The 21,284-nt window shown below is 43.1% G+C and overlaps 1 protein-coding gene across 6 annotated transcripts in view; it reads right to left on the reverse strand.

The window, feature by feature from the left end:
• LOC106587339 (E3 ubiquitin-protein ligase arkadia-C) overlaps positions 1–15,042 on the reverse strand; it is a 46,618-nt gene extending 31,576 nt beyond the window's left edge. For 4 of the 6 annotated variants that reach the window (XM_014175654.2, XM_014175652.2, XM_014175653.3 and 1 more), the window contains exons 1-2: positions 14,595–15,026; positions 2,594–3,573 (exon numbers count right to left, since the gene is read on the reverse strand). In XM_014175654.2, the coding sequence (XP_014031129.1) occupies positions 2,594–3,488 (895 nt within the window). In that variant the 5' untranslated portion in view covers positions 3,489–3,573; positions 14,595–15,026. Of the gene's footprint in view, positions 1–2,593; positions 3,574–14,594 lie in introns of all 6 variants that reach the window. The other 2 variants (XM_014175651.3, XM_014175650.2) reach the window with 2 other exon arrangements.
• Between the last annotated feature and the right edge of the window lie 6,242 nt (positions 15,043–21,284).

Raw genomic sequence — 21,284 nt, forward strand, 5'->3', positions numbered from 1 at the left:
AGAGGGAGCACCCCCCTATCCAGTAGTGGAGTAGGTGGAAAGTTAAGTTCCTTGGCGTACACATCACGGACAAACTGAAATGGTCCACACACACAGACAGCGTGGTGAAGGCGGCACAACAGCGCCTCTCCAACCTCAGGAGGCTTAAGAAATTTGGCTTGTCACCGAAAACACTCACAAACTTTTACAGGTGCACAATTGAGAGCATCCTGTCGGGCTGTATCACTGCCTGGTACGGCAAGCGCACCGCCCTCAACCGCAAGGCTCTCCAGAGGGTAGTGAGGTCTGCACAACGCATCACCGGGGGCAAACTACCTGCCCTCCAGGACACCTACAGCACCCGATGTCCCAAGAAGGCCAAAAAGATCATCAAGGACAACTACCTCGAGCCACTGCCTGTTCACCCCGCTATCATCCAGAAGGCGAGGTCAGTACAGGTGCATCAAAGCTGGGACCGAGAGACTGAAAAATAGACATAAATAAAACATCTCAAGGCCATCAGATTGTTAAACAGCCATCACTAACACAGAGAGGCTGCTGCCTACATACTGACTCAAATCAGTAGCCAAAATTACACGTTAATGTTTACATATCTTACATTACTCATCTCATATGTATATACTGTATTTTATACCATCTATTGCATCTTGCCTATGCCGCCCAGCCATCGCTCATCCATATATTTATGTATATATTTATTCCATCCCTTTACATTTGTGTGTATTAGGTACTTGTGAAATTGTTAGATTACTTGTTAGATATTACTGCACTGTCTTAACTAGAAGCACAAGCATTTCGCTACACTCGCATTAACATCTGCTAATCATGTGTATGTGACCAATAAAATGTGATACACCCACAGACACACCCACACCCATCCTAGTCCTGTGATATTGTGCTTTGTTCATAAAATAGCCTAGCTCTGACTGAGCTAATTCATCAATCAATATTTAGGCAGCTTTTCTCATTGCTGTTGAGCACACAGAGCGGGGAAGGTCAGGCACAAACCAAACTAGGCTCAGGGATTAAAATGGTCTCTTCCACGATCAGAGGAGGAATGTATCTTTTACTAGAGCTTTATTTTGATCATTTTCTCTGAATAAAGTAACATTTTACTGGAGTCGTGTGTTTGAGAGTGTAACGAGCATTCGGTTGATGTTCACTTCCAAATCAAGTGTCTTTCCAAATAATGGGGGAGAGGGAGACCGTAAACAACAAACAGTTCAGGCCTGGTGAAAGAAATCCCAATTCTGAGTGTCTTCAAATAGCCCTGGTAGGACATCTTTCAGCAAGAAGGAACAAAAACATTGTAATGGTTGCTTGGCCCCCAGGCTACACATCTCATTTCCAGAGAACACCACAGAGGCCAAATATATTCCCCCCAATACAGTTACACTGAGACTGAATAAAACTGTAGGAATAGGCTGTGTACATACACACTGTAAATGTACATTCTGAAGGCCATTCATGCATCCCTTTGCTCAGTCTTTTCTCCGAGGCAAAAAATATGGAATTGATCTCAATTCTGAGCAAAGCTGATTCACCAAAATTAGCTTGCATTAGATTCATTTGACAACACATTTCTGGGGTGTGATGCAACAGACTTTGACTAATGTGGACAAAAGTATGAGATGTTTGGCTCTGCAACATCAGGAAGTCCATGACCTCCCCACCCCACCCCCACTCCATACTAACAAGGCCTGCAAAGCAGACAGCTGGGAAACAGAGCAGTTGGACAGCAGTGAACGGTGCTACGGGTGGAGTCTATCTGTGATTCAACTCTGGCTGGCTGGCTAACAGTGAGCGACTCCTTTGCCTGTTGTCTGTTTTGTGGGGTGGCAGGTAGACTAGTGGTTAAGAGCATTGGGCCAGTAACCAAAAGATCGCTGGTTCGAATCCCCGAGCCGTCTAAGTGAAAAATCTGTCAGTGCCCTTGAGCAAGGCACTTAACCCTAATTGCTCCTGTAAGTCGCTCTGAATACGAGCATCTGCTAAATCACTAAAATGTAAGAGTTTAATGATCAGTACAATTTACCCTGGTCAGAGCAGCTTCGTGTCATACGTCATAGCAAGCTCAGTGTCAGAGTGAGGAAGATGTTCCTCTCTACGGGGATTGTGTGTTTTTCTCACAAAATACCAGCCATTGTTGTTGTGGGGGCGGGGGTGCTCATTCTGGAAGCGGGTTACTCTTTTGACTTGTAGATGGAGCAGACCTTTACTGACAAGTTGCTGAAATACCAGCCCCTTGTGTCATGTCTGAACAGCCTTGGCTATCATTGCAAACTTTGTAGTGCTGATATTTGGGAGCCTCGGCCATGTACATAGGCTGACAGTATGTGGGCTTCAGATTGCAGACCTGCGTAGGACAAAGGCAAAGCATCTAGCGAGGTACTGCTCTGTCAGCGGTCATGGGCAGCGTAGCTGTATGGAGAAGAATGTGCTTCTGTATCCATAAATGTCCATATATACATGACATATTAAATGTTCGAATCCTTCGACTGTAATGTGTAATTCAAATAAAATGATTTAAAATGTGTGTGTAAGAGAAAAGGTCTGAAGCACAGACCAGAGTGCATAAGGAGGGTGAGTTTACCTGTGGCCACAGCTGCGCTGCTTGGCTGGCTGCTGCTGCTGCCGTCTACATACAGCTCGTCCTCTGCCTCTGTGGACGAGGGTGAGGATGACTCAGTGGTCAGCTCCTCACTGGAGCTGCTGGTGCTGTGGAGAAGCGCGTACTTCCTGCGAGCGATTACCTCCCGTTTCTTCCTCTGGAGAAGTAGGCGCTCTTTCTGCTTCTGAGTCCGCTGGATGCCGCCGGGCCCAGGCTTCACAAACCGCTTCCTATGCAGTGACCGCCGCCCGCTCAGACACGGCCGCTTCAGCAGCACCGGCTCCACCTCCGACCGTGCCCACTTATGAGAGCGGCTTCCCCGAGTCCGACCCAGAATGGTGCGCAGACCCACCCCTGTCCCGCCCCCTGTAGTGGAGACCGGCGCCTGCTGTGGGGGCTGCGGTCCCCCTGCTGCTCCCGTCCCTCCAGCCTCCACCTCTTCCTCTGAGCTCAGAGTGTCCGAATCCCCGAAGCGCAGGCTGGAGGAGGGAGAGGAGGCACAGTCACTGAACGAGGACTCTGGGTTGCGTTCGTCCTCGCTGCGACGCTCCAAGAGATCTGGCTGGTGGCGCTGAAGGGGAAGAGAGCCCTCACTGACACGACCCTCCTTCAGGGAGCAGTCCGAGGGCCCTGGCTGTTGGCTCTTGCGCTTTTTGCGTCCGGGCAGGCCCCTGTCTGGGTCTCTGCGGGGCCCTATGTCCCTCAGGGGCCGGTGTCTGGTCTCGGCACACAGTGGTGAAAACTCGCTGCCTGCCTTGCCGATCACCTCCATGTTGGCAGGGAAGCTCTTGGCTGTCTCCATGGGCTCTGGGTTGGCCAGTGGACCCTTCAGGTGCTCCTGTCTGCCCTGGGCCTCAGAGGGCACCTCACTCTTCATGCTGCCTGGTCCACGCAGACGCAATGCCAACTAAACTTCCACCAGCTCCTATAGGTCCATTGGCGGCACCGCAACTAACCTAGTTCTGTGAAACAAGAGAAGATAAATGTTAGACATGCTGAAAAATAATGATTGCACTTTGTTAATGGAGGCAATTTATAAAACAGAAAGATGGGCTAAATGTATTATGATAATAATTACATGCTGTGGTAATATAGACGAGCTCGCTATCTCGTCGTGTACGAGGAGAAAGGCAAAAACAGTGCACCATGGTTTGTTTGTGAGAGCAAATGAATTGAGGCCTTGGGCTGAGTCAGTTGTGTAGCATTTGTTGTATTATCCATTCCTGGCAGTGCATGACTCAGACTGGGTGGTAATCTGGGACTAATCTCAGTATGCTCGCTAGGCTTGATGCTGTAATGAAGGAAACTGATGAGCAAAGTAAGGTCATGCAGCCTGGCAATATGGAAAAGGTGGAAACAAACACTGGAGCATATTTTTTACCAGTTTAATGTCTCCAGCTCAATTCTCTATTGTAGAGTGATAAAACCATGGAAAGGCTGCGTGGGGAGATTAGGAGACATTTTCATAATGGCATTACCGGAACAGAATCGACTGGAGAACTCACTTATCTACAGCTTCAGAAGGTACCAGGCTACAAGCAACCAATGCTAAGCACGCATCCCTTTGATATAGATCTTGTAAATAAAAACAAGCATGCTGGCATCAAAACACTAGCCTCGCGCAAACTCTTACCAAGATGGAAGATTCTAGGCCTTCATATAGGCCTAATCTCACCGCTTTCCTCCTATCCACCCACCCTCACCATTTATCATGCTTCCCCTCTCCATCCCTCACACATCCTCCTTTCCTAAAATTGTCTAGTCTAATCAAACTGTTTCTACTTCAAAAAGAAGCCTTTCACCAAGGGTAGGACAGAGTAAAATGTCTTCTGCTTCAGTGCAGTCACCTCAAATCCTTTGAATTATGAAAGCAGCCATCTGTTTAAAAAAGGCACGTTGGATCAGTTCATTAGCCTACTTCTTAGTGTGGTAGAACGTGCACACACAGCTGGCAGTGTGGTGTTTTCCTATATTTGATCCACCAGTAAACACCTCAAACTGAGATTCAGAATAAAATCCTACTTTATGAGATGTGTTTTATTTAAATGACACAAGTGAGCTGAATTGGACATTGTAAGCTATCCTTTAGAAGCCTTAAAATGGATGGCCTAATGAAGCCGTACTGATTAAACAGTAATGTGTAAAGACATACTAATTGCCATTCTCCAGCCTGCAATATCCTGTGTATTGACACAAGGCTCAATATGAAAACAATGAACTCTATGGTATAAAGCCTTGTTCACACTACAGGCCTTAATGCTCAAATCGATTTGGTTTTTCAAAACCGCTTTGGAATACTGACTGTCCAAACAGCAAGTTACAAGTAATCACATTGGATGTGTTGGAGTTTAGTCAAAATTATTTTGCTGACATGGCTACGCTAGTTGTCATTGTAACGACAGGTGTGGGCGCAGTAGTGTAGGCTGATAGGAAGCAGGAAGCAGGAGCACCACCACCAATCATTCAGAAGTTATGTAGCAAGCTAAGGTGACAACAATGGCGTCAAGGACGTTTCCCAGTCGCTTCTAATGTATAAATGCATCATGTAATAAGACATTAAGCCTCGAGGATAAGATGAGCCAACTTTCAAAACGAGTCCTTTTTGGCTAGCCACAGCAGTCAACTAGCTAGCCGTTTAGCTTTCTAGCACATTCACTAATTTGTGTGTGTGGTAGAAATTAGAGGTCGACCGATTAATCGGAATGGCCGATTAATTAGGGCCGATTTCATAACAATCGGAGAGAGAAAAAAAACGGTATTTTTGGATGCCGATTTGGTCCAATTTTTTTTTTTTTTAACCTTTATTTAACTAGGCAAGTCAGTTAAGAACACATTCTTATTTTCAATGACGGCCTAGGAACGGTGGGTTAACTGCCTTGTTCAGGGGCAGAACGACATATTTTTACCTTGTCAGCTTGGGGATTCAATCTTGCAACCTTACGGTTAACTAGTCCAACGCTCTAACCACCTGCTTTACATTGCACTCCACGAGGAGCCTGCCTGTTACGCGAATGCAGTAGGAAGCCAAGGTAAGTTGCTAGCTAGCATTAAACTTATCTTATAAAAACAATCAATCAATCAATCAATCATAATCACTAGTTAACTACACATGGTTGATGATATTACTAGTTTATCTAGCCTGTCCTGCGTTGCATATCATCGCTTAGGTACACGTTGCTCCAACCATAAACATCAATGCCTTTCTTAAAATCAATACACAAGTATATATTTTTAAACCTGCATATTTAGTTAATATTGCCTGCTAACATGAATTTCTTTTAACTAGGGAAAATGTGTCACATCTCTTGTAAACAGAGTCAGGGTATATGCAGCAGTTTGGGCCGCCTGGCTCGTTGCGAACTGTGAAGACTACTTCTTCCTAACAAAGACAGCCGACTTCGCCAAACGGGGGATGATTTAACAAAAGCGCATTTGCGAAAAAAGCACAATCGTTGCACGACTGTACCTAACCATAAACATCAATGCCTTTCTTAAAATCAATACACAGAAGTATATATTTTTAAACCTGCATATTTAGCTAAAAGAAATCCAGGTTAGCAGGCAATATTAATCAGGTGAAATTGTCACTTCTCTTCCGTTCATTGCACGCAGTCAGGGTATATGCGACAGTTTGGGCCGCCTGGCTCGTTGCGAACTCATTTGCCAGAATTTTACGTAATTATGACATAACATTGAAGGTTGTGCAATGTAACAGGAATAACGTTTTGTTTTCGCACTGATAGTTTCCGGATTCGACCATATTAAATGACCTAAGGCTCGTATTTCTGTGTGTTATGTTATGATTTGATAGAGCAGTCTGACTGAGCGGTGGTAGGCACCAGCAGGCTCGTAAGCATTCATTCAAACAGCACTTTCGTGCGTTTTGCCAGCAGCCCTTCGCAATGCATTGCGCTGTTTATGACTTCAAGCCTGTCAACTCCCAAAATTAGGCTGGTGTAACCGATGTGAAATGGCTAGCTAGTTAGCTGGGTGCGCGCTAATAGCATTTCAAACGTCACTCGCTCTGAGACTTGGAGTAGTTGTTTCCCTTGCTCTGCATGGGTAACGCTGCTTCGAGGGTGGCTGTTGTTGATGTGTTCCTGGTTCAAGCCCAGCTGGAGCAAGGAGAGGGACGGAAGCTATACTGTTACACTGGCAATACTAAAGTGCCTATAAAACATCCAATAGTCAAAGGTAAATGAAATACAAATCATATAGAGAGAAATAGTCCTATAATTCCTATAACCTAAAACATCTTACCTGGGAATATTGAACCACCAGCTTTCATATGTTCTCATGTTCTGAGCAAGGATGTTAAACCTTAGCTTTTTTACATGGCACATGTTGCACTTTTACTTTCTTCTCCAACACTGTGTTTTTGCATTATTTAAACCTAATTGAACATGTTTCATTATTTATTTGAGACTAAATAGATTTTTATGTAATATATTAAGTTAAATTAAAAGTGTTCGTTGTAATTGTCATTATTACAAATAAATAAATATTTCTACTAGAAATATTACTCTTAGGGCTAGGGGGCAGTATTTTCACGGCCGGATGAAAAACGTACCCAATTTAAACAGGTTACTACTCTGGCCCAGAAAATAGAATATGCATATTATTAGTAGATTTGGATAGAAAACACTCTGAAGTTTCTAAAACTGTTTGAATGGTGTCTGTGAGTATAACAGAACTCATATAGCGGGCAAAAACCCGAGAAAAATTTAACCAGGAAGTGGGAGAAATGAGAAATTTAGTTCTTTTGAATCCCTTGAGAAACTACAGTGACATAGGGTTTACGTTGCACCTCTTAAGGCTTCCATTGGCTGTCAACAATCTTTAGAAACTGGTTTCATCCGTCTCCTGTTACCGGGCAGAAAATTGTGGCTCAGTCAATCAGTGGCCAGTCTGAGGACAGTGGTCTCGTGATGCGCATGCACTGTTCGTAATTTTTCTTCTGGGATGAATACCTATTGTCCGGATGGAAAATTATCGCAATTTTACGTTAAAAAATACCCTAAAGATTGATTGTAAACATCGTTTGACATGTTTCTACAAACGGTAATGGAACTTTTGAACTTTTCGTCTATGGATTTGCACCCACGCCTCATGGCATTGTAATAGTGTTCTGATGGGCCAACAAAACGGAGGTATTTGGATATAAATGATGGACTTTGCAGAACAAATGAACATTTCTTGTGGAAGTGGGAGTCCTTCCGAGTATATAATCTAATGTTCTGCTTTCACCGTAAAGCCTTTTTGAAATCGGACAATGTGGTTGGATTAACGAGAAGATTATCTTTAAAATGCCGTATAATACTTGAATTTTAATTTTGAGATTTTTGTGTTTTTAATTTCACGCCGTGCTATCTCACTGGTTGTTGTCCAACCAATCCCGTTAACAGGATTTTATCTCAAAGGGGTCCTCAAGAGGTTTTAAGCCATGTTTTATGCTTGGGGTCATTGTCCATTTGGAAGACCCATTTGTGACCAAGCTTTAACTTCCTGACTGATGTCTTGAGATGTTGCTTCAATATAGCCACATCATTTTCCTGCCTCATGATGCCATCAATTTTGTGAAGTGCACCAGTCCCTCCTGCAGCAAACCACCCCCACAACATGATGCTGCAACCCCCATGCTTCATGGTTGGGATGGTGTTCTTTGGCTTGCAAGCCTCCCACTTTTTCCTCCAAACATAACGATGGTCATTATGGGCAAACAGTTCTATTTTTGTTTCATCAGACCAGAGGACATTTCTCCAAAAAGTACAATCTTTGTCCCCATGTACAGTTGCAAACCGTAGTCTGGCTTTTTTTAATGGCATTTTGGAGCAGTGGCTTCTTCCTTGATGAGCGGCCTTTCAGGTCATGTCAATATAGGACTCGTTTTACTGTGGATATAGACACTTTGTTACGTAAACAGATAAATATTGGTGGTATTTAAATCATTATTTGTGCTCCAAATACCGTTACGTATTTTATCGAACGGGTGGCAACCCTCAGTCTAAATATTCCTGTTACATTGCACAACCTTCAATGTTATGTCATAATTATGTAAAATTCTGGCAAATTAATTACGGTCTTTGTTTGGAAGAAATGGTCTTCACACAGTTCGCAACGAGCCAGGCGACCCAAACTGCTGCATATACCCTGACTCTCCTTACACTGAACGCAAGACAAGTGACAATTTCAGGCACCACGTCGACTATATGCAATGCAGGACAAGCTAGTTAAACTAATAATATCATCAACCATGTTTAGTTAACTAGTGATTATGTTAAGATTGATTGTTTTTTATAAGATAAGTTTAAATGCTAGCTAGCAACTTACCATCACTCCCTGCTGCCTGCACTTGTTTAACAGGTGTTCAGCCTGCCACGCAGTCCCCTCGTGGATTGCAATATAATCGGTGTCCAAAAATGCCGATTGTTATGAAAACTTGAAATCAGCCCTAATTAAAAATCGGCCATTCCGATTAAAAATCGGTCGACCTCTAGTGTGTGGTTGTCAAACTAACATGTTCTTTCTAGTCAAACTGTCAGAGTAGCTAGCAAGCAACAAGATATGCCAAATAGCAGTCTAAAAACCAGTTGAGGGCAAATAAATCAGATTTGACCCTTCAGACAAGGCCAGGAATCAGATTTGTATCTGCTTTCAAACCACGTAGCGTGGTTTCAAATGTGGCTTGCAATATCAGATTCCATGTCCTTTTTGGCTGTTCAGACTGCAGGAAAAGGACATTTGCATCAGATATGCAAAAAAAAAAAAAAAAAGGGATTTGAGTCAATTCAAACTGCCAATGTGAACACGGCTTTAGTGGCATAGGCTCTAAGAATGCACACATTATAGTAAGTGAAGGTTCTGTTCTGTGTAATCATCAAACACATGAATTTACTGTGTCACCGAATCCAGACATTAAAACGGAATTCAACAATATTCAAAAACATATTGAACTTAGTAGGGAATCAAGTAAATGTACTGAAAAGTAATACATTTGCCTAAGTTTATCATAAGACAAGAACAGAATGTATTTCCTGCAACTTTCTGAAGAGGCAATGAGAATGCCTGTCTGTGTGAGGTGCGAGCGTCTGCCACTTTGTGTAGCCGTTAGCGATGATGCTAATTCAAACCCGTCGTCTGATGGAAAAGCTCTCCCAAACTTTCTCAATTCATGTTAACTACAAAGTAGCCTATGCTTACCTGCCAGAATGATATCGTGAGTATTTGTTTAGCAAACTCTACCATCATGCCTGCTATAATAACAGCATTCTCTTGCTAGCTGCTCACTTGAATTAAAGGGTAACTACATGCCAAAATATAAATATCTTACATTCTTCCCACACCTAAAGAATTGTCCCCTGGTTTGTTAAGCATTTTTGTGGACTTAGAAAAACAACAAAATTGGATGTTCTATTAAAACGTGTTGTTTTGAGAGCGAAAACCTGACAAACAGGAACATTTCAGAAACCTGGGAAAACTAAAGAGAAAACAATTTGAGAGAGAAACAAATTGGGCAACAATTTAAACAGATTTTATAGGGCCCAACGGTAGCACATCTCAGGCAAAGAGAAATGAAAGCACCCAGCAACAGTGGTCAGGTCACAGCCTTTTCGCCGTAGCTATAGCAAATACTGCATTCCATTCGTTGACCCTGAGATCTTGACGTTACACAACACCATACGACGTGAGCATGCAGCACTATTAGCTTATTTAGTGATTATAAAGTGTGTTCAAATCTGCACCAGGAAAGTAGTGCAGAGTGTAATTTGGTGTGTGAGCATACACTAGAATGCAAACCTACTGCAAAACCCAGTCAGTCAGTGACAAGAGTGATTCTAGAGTTATGGATGTTACATTTGCATGCAAAACCACAAATTTTAAATATCTCACAGAATGGACAAACTATAAATTAAAAGTTTGATGTGTTTGTCTATAGTACCCCTTGGGGGGAGTGTATACAATATTGGCATGTTGGTTTCACTTTAAAAGGACAACATTACTTTCTCAGGTTGACCTTCCGCTGGAATTCTCCATATGCATATTAAACCCCATTGACCCATAAGTAGGTAGAAGCCTGCAGGAAACATAAGGATTGTGTGGGTGCTTGTCTTCAAACAGCAACTGAACCCTGAGCGGGTCAATCACTAAGGATCATCACAGTAGGTAGGAAAGCACTCACATCCTGCATTTACCCAATATAAACTGAGCAGACCTTCCAGCCAAAGAAAGCACAGGTTGGTGTAGAAACCATGCCATGTGGGCTGGCTGAGGACTGAAGTCAGATTTAATGCCGGTAGGGCTGGAATCCAAACTGACAAGTTTCCTCACGAATCCTCCACAGCTCGAGGATTCGTGCAGCCCTGAGTTGACTACCATTAAAACACGATATCCACCCCACAAACTAGACAACAGGAGAGGTTATCTGGCCAGGAGCCCTCAATGTGTAGCCTAGCCTACTAAAGCAAACTAACATTGACAGTAGCACTGAACAAATACCTGATACAGTATTCATGAAAACACTCATGTATCATATCTGTGTTTCCATCTCATGAGCAAAGAGAGAGAAGAAGATGCCGCAGGTGGAGACTTCTGGGAACTGGGGCGTTCTGAGATGCCCCCTCCCTGGGTTCCGATGTATAACTGCTGCCAGGGAACCAAAGCCCCAAACCATGATCCTCTGGGGCTCCCCCTGTGAGCCACTGATGAGCACCTGTGCCACAGAGCGAGCAGCGCATGACACTCAGCAACACAGCAGCCTCAGTGGACAGCCACCTTGGCAATCAATCCCCCCTGGCACCAAGGTGGAGACATTTCAGAGGAGAGGGCGTTTATGGGAAACTGCTTTAATTCATTCCTTGAGGAGCACAACGCAGACCTATCTTGAGCTTCACAGTACACAGTTTCAGCAATGGCTGCAGAAAAAACAAATCTACCACCTACGCAAGGACACACATAAATTATTAACCTATCCCAAATGTTTACCTAATTTAGCTTTTACTATTTTTAGTGCAGGTTTGTCAATGTGTTCTGTGCAAGGTGTGACTCAAATTGTGAGGTGTATCAGAACTCATTATGCAGTACCTCTACCAGTCAATAATTGTAGAAAACGCCACAACAGTGCAATGAACTGCAGAACAGGAAGTTACACATTCGTCTCTACAAAAGGTAGCCAACATGTTGGCCAAGAAACAAAAAGCGCACAGTACTTCATACATTGCCGCTATAACAGGCCCTTCTGAGAAGCTAGGATATCATCCTCATCACAATCACAGGGATTCTTTGATTTAATGTCGTATGACACAACCAGCACTGCTAACATTGACAGCATTACATTCTGCAAAGTGGATGGAAATCACCTAATGCGTTGACAAGAACGGCCATTTGTATAAACACATTTTTTGCATTCAAAGAAGGAACACCTAGACAACCCTTGAGTGATTAAGCATTGGTTTCCTATTAGCACATGGTACTATATACTAGATCCTTGATAATTTTAGGAAATGGCAGAGCACCGTTAAAATGATATGAGCTAGAAATAAACTTAATTGTAGCTACACACATTCCCTTGCAACTATGGCAGCTTCTAAAACCCACTGGATGCCTTATTGCAGAGCAGTGGCACAGTTATAGAATGATAATAGTGGGGCCCATTTCAGCATTTCCCCTCAGCACATCAGCATGGTTAATTTTTTTGTCAGTTTCAGTTTGACTTGATAAAAACAGTGATATGAATGTTCATCAGAAGTAATCACGTCTGTTCTGCCCACAGAATTGTAGTAGTATTGAAATAGGCCTACATCATGGCACTATTATCTCAAGCCTGTATTTGAGATGTCCAAGCCTTTTCTTATAATAGTTCACCTAATTTCAGTTTGTGACAAAACAAGCAAGTATAGTGTTGAGAATCATTGTACTGCTTGAAGCTGGTGTACAAAACCGAAAGTAAAAGACGCAAAAACTAACTTTAAGAACGTAAGCATAGAAATAGAACACAGAACAGAGCTACCGCTTCCAAAGGCCCGTTTCCACTGGCACTTGAAATTTGGCCAGATTCGACCTGGGTCGAGGGAAACCCGGGCCAACGCAGCCTAGTTTCACAACTGGCGCCAGCTCGATTCGAATTCGGGTTGGTGACGCCATTACTATGCAACCACCAAGCGGATCACTGCTGGTTGCTGATACGTTTATCTAGCTTTTCTGGGCTTGTTGCTGTTAGCTAGCACATGGACAAGCAGTACTGCAGTAGCTAGACATAACACAAATTACCATAATAGCTGGGTCCTTTATTCATTATTACACTACACAAACTTTAATGAGAACTGTCAGCACTCAAATGCTAGCTACCTAACCTTAACTAGCAAATCAGAGTTGACATTTTTGCTAGCCAGGTCGTATTGAAAGCTAGCTAATAGCCAATACCATGGTAAGCAAGGTAGGAATTATTAGTTATGCTAACAACGACGCTAACGTTTAGTTAGCCAACGTCAGCAAGCTAAATACGTGGTTGGCTGGCACTGGCAGGAGTATAGGGTAACTAACGTTTGTGATCGCATGGTGAGGGTGAATTCAATTATTCAACATCTTGTTCGCAAGCAACATCAGCGAAGCAAGCTACAGTCACATATTGGCTACCTAGCAACATGACATAATTTATCATTTCTGGGGGGGGGGGGGGGGGGGGAATGCCATTTGAGCTTGCCCACCAAGGCCAGGCCAGCCTGGGTTGACTTCGAAGTGCCAATGGAAACGGGGATTAAGTGTTTCTTTCAATGAGAATGACAGATCTGTAACTCATATTTCTATGTGAAATTGTTCGAGTCGCCCAAAAAGTTACATATTGCAGCTTTAAATCTATCCAGTGATGTGTTATTGTTCTCCAAATTGTCACTATGAGATGGGCTGTCTTCTATCATAGATAAAGAGTGGCATCAACATCGTGAACACAAACCAAAACATGTAATGAGGGAAGAATTATTGGTGCTTCTTATACTGAAACAGGGCGAAGAATTTAGGACAGGATAATTAACGATTGACTGGTCCCAAGTGTACACATCAAGTTTCCTAACAATGAGTCATTCGGTTGACAATGTTCTCCTTCATGCATTTTTTTTTTTATTAACCATTGCCAGTATTTGCCTAATGTTTTCTGGCTTGTACTAGGCCTCAATCTGAGATATTTCCTAATTTGGTCTATGGCTCTTTAGGTACCTAACCATACTAATTGTACAAGCCTGTCTGTATTTAATCTTTATACATAATGCATCAAGATTACAACCAAAGCCACACCATAATTCAAATGACTGCTGTAAGTGTCTTCAGCATTTTGTTTTCTTCTCTAGCAATATTAAGTCAACAAACCTAACAAACCTAAAACGCTACCAGGCTGATTTGACAGCGCAGTTTCATCATGATGATGATGATGATGATTAACATTCATCATCATCATCCTCCTCTCTGATGTGTCTGTCACAGATACAAAACATTTTGATGTTGCCCAACGTTATCCAGCACTAGTAAGCTAACGTTTAATTAAGTCAGTTCTACGTGTAATTGTCTTATTTGGTTAACTTAACGTTCGCTACTTGGGTTACGTCCGAGTTCATCGTAAAATGTAATAAAGAAATGGCTATAGCTACATGGCCTTGGCTAACTAGTTTACTTAGTTAGCAAGATGGAAGAGCTGCAAAGCTTCACAATCAAATGTTGTGTTTCTAATGAACTCGCTGATAAGATCATATTAGCTAATAACCAATGTAGCTAGCTACCTAACTCATTAGCTATCCAACCCCCACAAAAATGGCTCACAACAAGACATTTTAGCTACTACCGTACCAAGCTAACATTAACTACTGAATCTTCAGAGCAAACAATAGCTTGCTAGCTAGCTACAGTACGCTGGCTACTGTCTGGTCGTGTTAGCCAGCTAACGCTGAGAGAAAAACAAAGACAGTTATCTAGCTAGCTATATTGACTCAACACATACCTGTACTCTCTTGAAAGTGGGCTTCTGTGTTATTTCGTGGCTTCCTTTGAATTACATATGCCCTGGATAAACTTAAATAAGGGACACAAGTAAATCGCGATCGAACGACAGTCACCGGGTAGTGAAACTGACAACAGGAACAAAATCGAAGTGGGCCCGTGGCAATACCAACGTCGTTACAAATCAGCGCCTGGCTAAAGACCCGAGAGAAAAATACTTGCTATTTTTCCTGGCTTTATGTGGCATATTAACACGCTACGCAATACATACAGTTTTTTCTACGATAAAACACACATTCCATTCTATTTGCCATCAGGGCCCTCGATGAAGTCCCCATTCCTGCCTCTTCGAGGCGACCACTGTTGTTTACCCAGGTCGACTCGTCCGTTTACTCTCGCTGGCACCTAGGTTGGGTTGCTGGACTTGTGTGAAGCTAGCCACAATAAGGATTAGCCACAAAGGTGCCTGGAATTTGCGATTCACCTTCAAAATAAATGTCCCCCATTGAAACATGCAAATGGGTACAAATAGTGGAGTAATACCATATTTGGAACATATCCTGCTAAACAAGGTTGGAATGTTGTTAATTAAATCCAACAAAAGACAATAACTAGTTAATTTGACCAAAACAAATTGAAGTCGCACTGTGAATGTATTAGATTTCAGAACTGCGTTGGTGACATTCGTATATGCCCTGTACAGCCTTATCTATTGATGTTGGGTCCATGAAATGGGGTATCAGCCTACTCGTGACACCCACAGAACACAACTGTGAAGAGTCTACACAAATATTAGCGTTTTAGCACTTATTGCGGGACTTTGACACCGGTGTGAACTGACTCACATTAGCTCACCAGTCAACCTACTATGTGTATTGACATTCATATTGCAATGTACAGCCTTACCCATGGATCTTGGGTCCATTAAATTCTACGTCGCAAATATTTGTGTAAACTCTTCAGCGTTGTGTTCTGTGGGTGTCAGTGAGTAGGCTGATACCAAGAGCCATAGGTAAGGCTATAAATCAAATCAAACTTTGTCACACGCGCCGAATATTTTTTTCCTTTTTTTATTTAACTAGGCAAGTCAGTTAAGAACAAATTCTTATGTACAATGACGGCCTACCGGGGAACAGTGGGTTAACTGCCTTGTTCAGAGGCAGAACGACAGAATTTTTAAAGTGTAGACTTTACCGTGAAATGCTTACTTACAAGCCCTTAACCAACAGTGCAGCTCAAGAAGAGTTAAGAAAATATTTACCAAATAAACGAAAGTAAAAAATTATAAAAAGTAACACAATAACATAACAATAACGAGGCTATATACAGGGGGTACCGAGTCAGTGTGCAGGGGTACAGGTTAGAGATAATTTGTACATGTAGGTAGAGGTGAAGTGACTATACATAGATAATAAACAGAGTAACAGCAGTGTACAAAACAAAAGTCCTGTAGCCATTTGTTTAGCTGTTCAGCAGTCTTATGGCTTGGGGGTAGAAGCTGTTAAGGAGCCTTTTGGTCCTAGACTTGGCACTGTGGTGATGCAACCGGTCAGGATGCTCTCGATGGTGCAGCTGTAGAATTTTTTGAAGAACTAGGGACCCATGCCAAATCTTCTCAGTCTCCAGGGGGAAAAGGTTTTGTTGTGCCCTCTTCACGACTGTCTTGGTGTGTTTGGACCATGATAGATCGTTGTTGATGTGGACACCAAGGAACTTGAAACTCTCGACCCGCTCCAGTACAGCCCCGTTGATGTTAATTGGGGCCTGTTCAACCCACCTTTTCCTGTAGTCCATGATCAGCTCTTTTGTCTTGCTCACACTGTACATTCCAATATGAATGTCAATACGCACAATAGGCTGGATAGTGAGGTGATATCCCACAGTTAAAGTCCCACAAGAAGAACAACAATGCTAATATTTGTGTAAACTCTTCAGAGTTGTGTTCTGTGGGTGTCACGACTAGGCTGATACCCCAGTTCATGGACCCAAGATCAATAGGTAAGGCTGTACAGTGCATATAAGTATGCCCCCAACGCAATTCTGAAGTCTAATACATCCACAGTGCGATTTCAACATTATATTTTTTGTGTCAAATTAATTACTTATTGTGTTTTGTAGGTTGATACCCCATTTCATGGACCCAAGATCTATAAGTAAGGGTGTACAGTGCAGTATGAATGCCAATACACATAGTAGGTTGACTGGTGAGCTAATGTGGCTCAGTTCATACTGGTGTCAAAGTCCCGCAATAAGTGCTATGATGCTAATATTTGTGTACACTCTTTACAGTGGTGTTCTGTTGGTGTCACCGAGTAAGCTGATACCTATGGATCTTGGGTCCATGAAATGGGGTAAGGCTGTAGGCTACATTGCAATATGAATGACCAATACGCACAATAGACTGACTGGGGGGGTGATTTCCCACAGTCAAAGTCTTGCAATAAAAGCTACGATGCTAATATTTGTGTGAACTTTTCACAGTTGTGTTCTCTGGGTGTCACTGAGTAGGCTGATACCCCATTGCATGGACCCAAGATGATGATCCATAGGTAAGGGAATACATAGCAATATGAATGTCAATACACAGTAAGTTGACTGGTGATCAAAATCCCGGTATATACCGATATTGGCGATAGTTCACGATAGCTACGTCAATATTGCGAGCCGTGAGGAGTAATGGCGGCTGGTAGAGCTTTTTGAGTCACCGCGACATGGCGGCAAATTCAAGATAGAAGAACCGTTTAAACAGTTTGCTATTACAGCGGATGAAGGAGCGGAAAAAGCGTGGAGATGTGGGAATGGACAGCGAAGAAAGAAAGCAGTTGAGTGTAGAGGGAAGCTGTGTGGTGAGGAAGATTGGCGTCAAGTACAAAAATAAAAAACGCAACCGGTAGCAAAACATTTTTACTTGACGAGGGTGAGGATGCTTCTCAATGATTGAGTCTCTGACGTGATCGTCCTGTCCGGGTTGGCGCCCCCCTTGGGTTCGTGCCATGGAGGAGATCTTTGTGGGCTATACTCAGCCTTGTCTCAGGGTACTAAGTTGGTGGTTGAAGATATCCCTCTAGTGGTGTGAGGGCTGTGCTTTGGCAAAGATCCTGCTGGTTGGCCCTGTCCGGGGGTATAGTCGGACGGGGCCACAGTGTCTCCCAACCCCTCCTGTCTCAGCCTCCAGTAATTATGCTGCAATAGTTTGTGTCGGGGGATAGGGTCAGTCTGTTATATCTGGAGTATTTCTCCTGTCTTATCCGGTGTCCTGTGTGAATTTAAGTATGCTCCCTCTAATTCTCTTTCTCTCTTCTCTCGGAGGACCTGAGCCCTAGGACCATGCCTCAGGACTACCTGGCCTGATGACTCCTTGCTGTCCCCAGTCCACCTGGTCGTGCTGCTGCTCCAGTTTCAACTGTTCTGCCTGCAGCTATGGAACCCTGACCTGTTGGCCGGATGTGCTACCTTGTCCCGGACCTGCTGTTTTCGACTCTCTCTCTCTACCGCACCTGCTGTCTCTAACACTGAATGATCGACTTTGAAAAGCCAACTGAAATTTACTCCTGAGGTGCTAACCTGTTGCACCCTCTACAACCACTGTGATTATTATTATTTGACCCTGCTGGTCATCTATGAACATTTGAACATCTTGGCCATGTACTGTTATAATCTCCACCCGGCACAACCAGAAGAGGACTGGCCACCCCTCAGAGCCTGGTTCCTCTCTATGTTTCTTCCTAGGTTCCTGCCTTTCTAGGGAGTTTTTCCTAGCCACCGTACTTCTACATCTGCATTGCTTGCTGTTTGGGGTTTTAGGCTGGGTTTCTGTATAGCACTTTGTGACATCGGCTGATGTGAAAAGGGCTTTATAAATACATTTGATTGATTGATAGATGATGACAAGGATGATTCAGGCCCAGTGGGAGTGAGATTGTTCTAGAGAATGGATACTTGTCTTCTGGCTGAACCATATGTGGTGTCAGGATGGGTGGAAAGGAAGTTGGAGACTGTTGAATCAGTTTAAGTAACTCGAAATGGACTGGTGATGATTTTCTGTGTGTCTTCCATCCAGAGGGTGTGGGCCATCTGCACCACTTCCCTCAGGACAAGACCTGTGACATGCTTTGCTCTCTGGAGCAGGGTACCGTGGAAAGAAGTGCTAACTCCTATGGGTCCAGGGCGAGGGATCCTAAGAGGCTCCCTGTGAGTTGGCCGACCCCAATAGAGAGTGATGGGCACAAGCCCCACTCTTACACCCACCCAAGCCCCATCCTGCGACCTAAGAGGCATGTATCAGATGCTCTGCTCACAATTATTGGTCCAAGCCTAAACCACACAAATAACAACACCGACACTATGGACCACAAAGCTTTTACTATCTCATCCTGGAATATACAAGGTCTGGGGTAATCTGCTTTTGGCCTAAAGAGCAGGAACCCAGACTTCACCAAATAAATCAGAATTACAGACAGTGTCATGCTGCAAGAAACATGGTATAGTGGAAATGGACCCACTGGTTGCCCTCTAGATTACAGGGAGCTGGTGTCGCATCCACCAAATTACCAGCTGTTACACAGAGATCAGACGTAACCCACTCTATTAAATTAATCAAAACAGGAACATTTTACATTTGGCTAGAAATTCTAAAGGAAATTATCTCAACAGAGTAAAATGTCCTCCTGTGTGCTACCTATATCCATGAAGACAGCTTCTCCATCCTAGAGGGAGAGGTCAATCATTTCCAGGTCCTGGACACATGCTAGTCTGTGGTAACCTAAATGGCTGAACTGGACAAGAACCTGACATTCTCAGCACACAGGGGGACAAACAGCTACCTGGAGGTGACAGTATTCCCTCCCAAATATGCCCCCCTTGACACAACTACGACAAAACATAAAACAAAAATGGGTCACAAGTCTTGCAGCTCTGTTGCACACTGGGTCTGTACATAGTCAATGTTAGGTGTCAAGGGGACTCCTACAGTAGGTACACCTACAGCTCATCCCTTGGCTGTAGTACTTTAGATTACTTTATCACAAACCTCAACCTAGAGTCTCAGTTAGACCAATGAGCGTTCACAGTCAGACCAATGACACCCCTATCAGATCAAATCAACATCACAGCCTACTTGAACAGAACAATGCTCTATCATGAGGTGTCAAAGCCAACCAAACTGCATACTGTTAAGAAGATGGAATGAAAGTATAGATGGAAGGAAAGTAGTGTAGAAACCTACCAAAAAACTATTGGGCAACAACAAATCCAATCCCATTAAGGCAACTTCCCGGACAAAACATTTCACTGCAATAGTGAAGCTATAAACTTGACAGTAGAACACAAACACAAACAGACCCCACAGAGCCCCTGGACAGCAACACAATTACACCCAATCAAAAAAGATAACTATTTGACACACTGGAAAGAATCAACTAAAAAACGGAGCAAATTGGAATGCCCTAAACAGAAAATACCTGACAAATGTGATTGAGAAAATTAATAAAATCCTTGACTACGTGAAGACTCTGTGATCATAGCCTTGCTATCGAGAGAGGCCACCATATGCAGGCCTGGCTCTCAAGCACAGGACCTTGGTGGCACCTTAATTGGGGAAACTGAGTGTATGACCACATTAGATATGCATATTTCCCACAGATCACACAGATCCACAAAGAATTCAAAAACAAACCAAACTCCCATATCTGTTTGGTGAAATACTGCAGTGTGCAATCATAGCAGCAAGATTTGTGGCCTGTTGCCATGAGAAAAGGGTAACCATGTGGAGCACAAATAATGATTTAAATACCACCAATATTTATCTGTTTATCTTTACCTACTATTCGTACTATAACTATTTGCACATTGCTAAAACACTACATAGCTGATAATATATAGTAACACTTGAAATCACAGGAGGTTGGTGGCACCTTAATTGGGGAGGATGGGCTCGTGGTAATGACTGGAGCGGAATAGGCGGAACGCTATCAAATACATCAAACACATGGTTTGATGCCATTCCATTTGCTCTGTTCCAGCCATTATTATGAGCCGTCCTCCCCTCAGCAGCCTCCAATGTGAAATGTCTTTATCTTTTTAAAACCTTTTTGAATGCAATATTTACTGTTAAATGGGAATCTTTTTGTTGTTGTTGTTTTGTGTCTTCTCACTTTTGTTTATTTTACTTGCTTTGGCAATGGAAATGCATGTTTCCCATGCCAATAAAGCCCCTTTGAATTGAATTGATAGGAATAACATGGGTTTCAGTAAGGTTGGGATCTTAGCATTCATAGCCATGGTTATCAACTGTATCGCAGAAATGGAACGTAAATCAAAGAAAATATATGTTGGGGTGGCAACTGCAGAGAAGTACTTGGGTGTACAATATTTTGTTGCAGAGGACAAGGTGTGTTGAAAGATAGGGTCCAGTCCTCCCAGGCTGCCAGTGTAGGATCAGATAGGGCCAAGTAGTGGAATAGGGGTGAGGTTTTAATGGGTGTAGGGTTAGATGGTATAGGGATTTTTCTTCCCCTTTGTGTCACAAAGTGTAATGAATTTGCACTCCAGAACAGTAGGTGGAAACAAAGGGCTATATAAGAGAAATAGATTAATAAGGTGGCGGCATGCACTTTAAACGTTTGTTTGCGGACCGCCATGATATCATAGAAGAAGATAGATTAATAATGAGGCCGTGATTAGCCTCCCACTC

This window comes from Salmo salar, chromosome 26 (assembly GCF_965601325.2).
Source record: "Salmo salar chromosome 26, fSalSal1, whole genome shotgun sequence".
In the NCBI taxonomy this organism is placed as follows: Eukaryota; Metazoa; Chordata; class Actinopteri; order Salmoniformes; family Salmonidae; genus Salmo; species Salmo salar.